This window comes from Sprattus sprattus (assembly GCF_963457725.1).
Source record: "Sprattus sprattus genome assembly, chromosome: 12".
Taxonomy (NCBI): Eukaryota; Metazoa; Chordata; class Actinopteri; order Clupeiformes; family Clupeidae; genus Sprattus; species Sprattus sprattus.
Window position 1 is genome coordinate 242,501 of NC_137910.1, and position 7,500 is coordinate 250,000.

Genomic DNA, 7,500 nt, shown 5'->3' on the forward strand with positions numbered 1-7,500 from the left:
TCCTTTTTGCTTGTGGACCGATGGCTAGCAGCAGAGAGAACCCTGGCCGGGGCCTTCACACACTCGGACTCTCTCCGGAACGCCAAGATCTGCGTCCTGGTCCCCGGGAGGGAGCGCCCTCGTGATCCAAAATATCCGGGAGTTGAGAGAGAGAGAGAGAGAAAAAAAAAAAGAAAACCTCGGTCATCCTTTCATCTTTCCTGAAAGCACTCATGCTAAAGCACTGGCCTGTCCCTGTTCCCCAGTTTCACACTGCGTATGTCGACCCACTCTGAAGGAAGTCCCCCTGAAGCATGTTTCAAGGATCGACATGGCCATGCATCTCATCTTTAACTTTAGCTTTCATATGATAACCTGTCAATAGTGGCATATCGCGTTTACGTCTCTATGGCAACCCGTTCCTGTCAGTGCAATGTTGCATACTTCCCAGAATCGCAGACAAGACACTCACACGTATTTATGCAGTTATCATCGACTTTCAGTTTCTTATGTTCGTGTGAGGACAGACGATGCTTCTGTGTTTTATCAGTCACACTAAAATGCAAAGCTGCTGTGTTTGTTTTTCTTTTCAGTTTAACATGCAGTATCTATCGGAGGACCCCCTCATTAGAAAGTCAGAGTCTCCTCCCTTAGCCTGGCCATTACCAGCCTGTGACTCCATTTCATTCCGTCTTTCAGTCTGGGCGGACCCAATGCATTTTGGTTTCCGAGATGGGCGGGTGCTTATCTTGAGGTTTAAAATCATTGGAGTTCCCTTAACCAATCAGCAACGTTTAGTAAGCATTCGGTAGATTAAACTCTTCCCAAAGCCAGTCGGGAGAAGAGCTACGACGTCCTTTCCAATCATAAAACTTACAAGAAAATACTCTTGTTCTCCTTTTAATTTTCTGATGTTCTCGAGAGTTGAGACAACTTTTCCGATAGCTTTTCGTGTCTTTTCCTCCAAGGCGAGTTTTGCGTCACAGCTCTGAACTGTTCGCTGATTGGTCCTACAAAATTTTGAGTCCTGGAGACGATTGTCAACGGGGTTAGGCCAGACTGAGTATGAGCTTGAAATCAATTCAGGCGGAAATACGTAGGCTGGTGTCACCAGGCTACTCCTCCCTTGGAGACAACGCTAAAGACATTTCAGGATTTTGTGTGTCCCTCATCCTCTGATTATTCATCTAAATTATTAAGTTGTGAATCTTTGAACCCCTAAATGTTCCAAATGAACTGACCAACTTCAGCCTTTCATCAAGTGTTGTCGTCATGATGATATAAAATGTAAGCATGTTATTTTCTAATATAGATCAATCATCTGTAGGCCCCCTTCATTTTTACTTGAAAGCGTCTCACTCTAATGTCATATTTGTCCATGATCTACAAACATGAAATACCAAATACACTGCTGTATGTTGAATGTGTAGCGAACTATTTGGATTCCTTTCAAAATCAAATATTAAGATTAGTGTGTGTATTTGTTTCTCATCTTCACTCACAGAAGGGAATATCAATGCTGCCGAACAGATAGATATATAGATAGATAGATGTATGCAGATCTATATATGTTCCTCTACGCTGTTGTAAGAATGAAAGACATTATCTATCTCCGTATCTAGAGCTAGGAGTCTTAAAAGCACGGTGGAGGTGAGACTGATAAAGTGGGTTCGTTTTTGACATATTTAATCAGCTGAGGTAATCTGAGTGCAATAGGGTTATTTTTCTTTTTTTGAGGGAACTCAGTCTAGATAGAGACATGACTGAATTTAAGGCATTTGTACAAATTGCAGGTTATTTTGCTAAAAGAAATAAAAATAGCACAAAAAAATGTTAACTCAAAGGAAATTCCAATCTTGAAAGGTTACTAGGTCAAACTCAGATCAAGGCTTGTTTTTGTAAAAGCAGTGCAGCATTTTCACAAGCGAAACAATCACGCCACACTCCTACAAATGAAGGTGACGTCTGCGCTGCCACGGCCCTGTTGAGCTCCACTCGCATCTTTTGTACATAAACTGTCTGGTAGCTCATGATTTTTTTTTGTCTTTGTTTTTAAAACTTTAAAACCTTTCGCTAGCTAAGGAAGTGGAGATAAATGCTTGACTACAGCAGATTTGGACCACTGGTCATGGGTTTGAGCGGGTTTAGCGGGTTTGAGCGGTCAACCGCTTCCAGACTTCACCACTAGTCATCCGGGCCAGTCAAGTTGTGAGTGACAGCGTGTTCATTCAACCCCTCCCCCCTTAAACTCCTTCGCCAGTATGGGCTTTTTCTTTTTCCATTATTTTAGCCTCATTTTTGGACTTTTGTTACAGTATAGTATGTACCCATCTTAGTTTAATAGATCAGACTCAAGTCAGTGTTTCCCCTACAATGATATTAGGGTGGCGCCCCGCCACCCCATCGGCCCCGCCCGCCCCCCCTGGAAGCTCAAGTAAAAACATTTTTTTTTTATAAATATAGCGCCAGATCACAAAATAAGCCATTTAAGGTTACCTTTACCATAAAACATGTAAAATTATACTTATTTTTTAAGTAAAACTGCTTATCCTAACTCCTAATCCTGAAGTATAATTGTTGCATACTGTTACTGTAAGATGTTATATTGACTGCTGTCATTAAAAGACACACATGAACATCATAATTCATTTAAGTGTTTGTGGCCGCGCCCCTGCCGCCGTCCCCCTCCCCCCCTCCCCTAAGCTGTAAACCTAGGGGAAACACTGAAAGTACATTATTGAATACAACATAAAAAGCTATTGTCCACAGTTATATATTAACCATAGAAATAATTATATGTACTCCACGCTGAGGCCATTCCGAAGTGCCAACTGATCAGTAGATGCATCCAAAGTATAGCTCAGGTGTCTCCGACGTTCTAATCATCCTTTACTTCTGTCATTATTCATCAGAATGATTCTGCTTTTTAAGAGATGGAATATGGTCGGGTACTTGCTCTGTTATCTGTAGTTGGTACAAGAACTTCACCTTCTTTAACAGCTTAAGCTACTTTAACTGCAATGTTAACAGGTCTGCAGAAAGAAAAAAAATCCACACTACATTAAAAGGCAAAAATTCTTGTTTACAAAAATCAGCATTATTTCTATCATGGTTTGTGTGTGTGATATGTCACAAAAAAATGACAGCCTGATAATGTGCATACAGACAGACATTTATATGTATTTATGTAGTGTATGTAATTTATTTTAATATTGAAGCTCTTGAAATAACTTCATATCAGACTTTGCTGCCTCTCACTGTATAAACACTGAAAAAAGTATTGTGTGTTAATCCCTAAAAAATATTAATGATTCATTTGACCGCATGGTTACTTTAGAATAGGTCATGACGAGTCTGTGGAGGCATGGTTGATGTTTTGAACAAATTAAAATTGGGTGTAATTCTCTTATTTCATTATGGTAAGAGTGTCTGTGTCTCATTGCTAGTGTCTCAAATCACATACAACAGATAAACACCATGTCAGATAAAACAGAAGCAATGTTATGAAATATAAAATGTAATGTTTACATTTTATTCACACACAGTTTTTTCCCCCTGATGAATTCAGGTGAGCTTGGTTTGCACTGCTTAGCCGCCTCCATGGACCACCTAGGCTAGGCTCTGCTCCAAGCACTTAGCCGTCTCCATGGACCACCTAGGCTAGGCTCTGCTCCAAGCACTGAGGTGTCATATAAGCAACCTTCGTAATGGCTGCCTGCCATAAGCCATCAGACAGAGCAGACCGCTTATTGTATCGGCCGCAGCCAGCTGCTGTAAATGTTCACAGTATTACAATACTTGCTATACAAGAACAAACATGGCGTCAAACAGTTAAAAAAAAAAAAAAAACATGATACACATAAAAAGGTAGCAGTGAGTCTCCCTATCTAGGACACAAGGTAGCAGTGAGTCTCCCTATCTAGGACACAAGGTAGCAGTGAGTCTCCCTATCTAGGACACAAGGTAGCAGTGAGTCTCCCTATCTAGGACACAAGGTATTGTGGACAGAATTGTTTTAAAGACCTCTGAACCCACCTTCATATTGCACTGAACAATAAATACACCCTTATGCAAGCTGCTGAAGATTAACCAATTGTTACTATTTAAAAAAATACCTACAAGCCAATCACGTGACAAAATATACATTTGTGCACAGAGAAAAATACAGTTCAAAATAAAAGAAATAATGCAAACCAGATGTCTAACACAAAAGGTGCTGTTGTTTTCTGACATGCTCCCTTGAGAAACTCAAAAAGCGCAAATGATTATTAATTCACCTGTAAAACATTCTAAACCCTTACAACTACTAAGGGCTATGAGAACTATCTAAGATTCAATACAGAAGTTAACACCCATAATGCCACAAATTTGCAAACAAATCCAGAGGCAGATACAGTACTTTGATAAAACAACGTTAGATAAACGTAACACATTTGTATTTCTGTTTGTGGCTTATAAATCCATGAATGATTGCAAACATGATATAATGAATTAAAATCTCAGTTTACATTCCACCTCTAGTGTATGAAGAACCTCATAGTAGAGCGACTGACAGAGACTTGAAAATCGATACACAAGAGAATACTGCAGTGAGCATGAAAGTAACCTGGCAACAGCCTCACAGTATCATCCCGCAGCTTAGTTCCTACTGGGAGATTTTACTGGAGATGATAAATGAAGTAGAACTGGTCTGTCTTTTGTTTTTTTTGGCCATCAACTGCAGTAGTTAAGGGTTTGGATGATGAGCAAGAGGATGCACTTTCATTTTAAACACGATTATACCACCATGGCTGCTGCTAAAGGGGTCATGAGAGCAGGGCTGTAGTCTACGTGATACGCAGGTATACGCCGTATTACCACCTAAAACGTTCGTGGGTTTGCGTATATCCACTAAAACCTAGGCCAGGGGGGAGCTGTGGCACCGACCCATCACAGACAGTATACCCACCGCAGAAAACTAGACTACAGCACTGCAGGAGAGATATCGTGTGCTGACACAGGTCAGCTGTGTGAATCAACTCCAAACTGAGTATAGTCATAGGCCCATCTCCTTACTGGGTTCAGTAAGTATGTTTACTTGCTCTAGTTCGCTTTGCATCACGGTGTTTTCAACAGTTGTGAAGTGATCTACAAGTTAAACCAAGCATAATCTGGTTGCACTACTTCAAACCCAAACGGAATTCATTGGAATAGTTGCAGACACATTTTAAAACAACGAAATAGTATAAAAAGTATACTGTAATAAGCAGAAATGTAAATGTTCTATCGTTACGTTTTCTGAAGTCTCCTAATGTAAAGGAATGTTAATGGGAATTACAGGAATGCAATGGAGTTTAAACGAAACAATAAAAGTGCAAAGTATGAATTTGTTTAAAACGCCCACAAAGAAAACCCTTCAAAAACTCCAATTCTATCAAACAAGAACAACGACAACACATCAAAGCTGGTCTATTGATAGCATACTGGGGACAGGATCTGCATCAGTCATTCAACACGTCGTTTTAGGCTGAGACTAGACGCAGGTCCGCCACCCTCACCGAGACCTGGCAGAAAAGCTGCGCATGTACTCCGTAATCCAGGGGTCAAAGTCAGGAACAACTTTACTCTTGGCTATTTTCTCCAGGTCCACTGAACTCGCTCTGCTCTTGTCCCCTTTCTTCACCTGTCTCTCCACCTCCCGCCGGGTTTGGGCACGCAGGGCAGACTCGTGGATCTGGTGGAACAATAACACAACGTGTTCATCTCTCTCCTTTCAGATAGAGGACTGAAATCATTTCCTGTATCAGAACACTCACACTGCATTCTGTCATCTAAATGGTTACAAAGATATCAAGATATCAACAATATCAATATAAAAGTAAATAATTTACCAACTTATTACATAGCCTTCCAATTTTATCTAACAAATGGGTCTATGCCCTATGGATTCTCACCTCCTTGGTGGAAGCAGCTGGACACACGTTGTGGGTCTTTTTTGAGGCCATGTCCGCTTGCCTCTCGCCCCCTCCATACAGAGCAAAAGGGTGTCTATTCTCCTTGTCATCTTTATTCTCCTTATCGTCTTTGATGTCTTTAGCGTCTTGGCATTTGCGTGGTTGGCTCTTGGATCGCGTGGGCTTGTGGGAAGCACGTTGGCGAGATTTTGGTTTGACAGGAACTAGTACTTCAGCTGGGACCGCTGAGGATCCCCTTCTGCTCTTCTCCTCCTCCTCCCCCTTCCCCTGAACTTCTGGCTCTACCAGTGAAATTGAGCCGTCTGTTTGGATTAAGGAGAAAAGAAGGGTTCTTATCAAAGTCAACAGTTTTAGGACATGCTCTAACTGTCTAGGAATGGACAAAATGTATTCATTTTCTGGATACAATGATCAGTGATAATGTACTCTAGGGAATGTATGTCGAGTTCATTTACATTTCAAATAATAATAATAATAATAATTAGTTTTATATAGCGCCTTTCAAGTAACCCAAGGTCGCTTTACAAAATGCCACCCAAAATTCAAAGGTCTACCACTGACCGCTCTGGACAGGTAAAGAAAATAGCTATGGAAGCAGCTTAGTTTTTTCTTTGTTTACCTGCAGCGTCTTTAGCAGTGGTTGGAGGTGGTTGTGTATGTTGTCTTATGTTGTGTGTGTTTACCTCTGTCAGGAGATGCGCATGGGGCCGCCCACTCCCCTTGTCTTTCCTCAGCCTTGGGCTCTGACGCGTGATCGGGTGGAATCACCGGTTGTTCGGGAACTTTCTCGCATCTGGGTGGCGTTCTGTCTTCCAGCTGCAATGGTTCGACCTTATTGTTTCGTTGTGGAGTTGACCTGCCCGAGTCACTCGCATCGCTTGCCCAATCTCCCCAAAACCATGGATTGTGACTTTGTTCCAAAAGCCTGCGAGTCCGTCTATATTTCAACAATTCTTCATAACACCTGGAATAAGATTCCCATTTGGGATCTTTAAATTTCTTCATGTATTCCGATCTGATCCTCTTGGTCACCATGTTGTTTCGGTAATATCCAGCACACACACACAACCCCTTGTGATTGATCTCAGCTGAGAGAAAGAAGACATGTTTTTAAAGACACTATACAAAAAAGACCTGCGAACATCTCTATTATAATAGCTTTGCTTACTTGCTCAAGATTTCATGACCTGACACGCTCGATCGCCTTTAACTCAATTCGCACATTTTTCACCATGTTTCACTGTGGGACTTTGCAATCTTGTTTCTTCCGCCACCAGACATTTAAACCAAAACATATGACGGAAGTCCATGTGTCTTACAAAGGCAAACCAATCGCTGAGCAGCTGGGGTAAGCTACCACGCACTTTTCCAGCCCTCCCTGGCAGCAAAGCTACGTCCGCCTACTTTAGAGATGGCGTCGCGTACTGGGAATCTTTTATGATACCGTATTTACATAAATACCAAACATTCCTGCTGATCATAGAAACATTAGGCTAACGTTTTTATCATTATGGTTGTGTATGTGTCTTTAAACAATTGTATTTGATTTACTCGAATTACCTGCGTT

General features: G+C 41.3%; 2 protein-coding genes across 3 annotated transcripts in view; one reads left to right on the forward strand and one right to left on the reverse strand.

Moving 5' to 3' along the window:
- rab4a (RAB4a, member RAS oncogene family) overlaps positions 1–1,996 on the forward strand; it is an 11,542-nt gene extending 9,546 nt beyond the window's left edge. For both annotated transcript variants that reach the window (XM_080848727.1, XM_080848728.1), the window contains exon 8: positions 1–1,996. This exon is cut by the window's left edge and continues 97 nt beyond it. The gene's annotated coding sequence lies outside the window, so the exon portion shown is untranslated.
- Positions 1,997–4,618: 2,622 nt separating this feature from the next.
- ccsapb (centriole, cilia and spindle-associated protein b) overlaps positions 4,619–7,500 on the reverse strand; it is a 3,289-nt gene continuing 407 nt past the window's right edge. The window contains exons 2-4 of the mRNA XM_080849198.1: positions 6,617–7,021; positions 5,913–6,235; positions 4,619–5,692 (exon numbers count right to left, since the gene is read on the reverse strand). Coding sequence (XP_080705324.1) covers positions 5,513–5,692; positions 5,913–6,235; positions 6,617–6,968 — 855 coding nt within the window. The 5' untranslated portion in view covers positions 6,969–7,021 and the 3' untranslated portion in view covers positions 4,619–5,512. The remainder of the gene's footprint in view (positions 5,693–5,912; positions 6,236–6,616; positions 7,022–7,500) is intronic.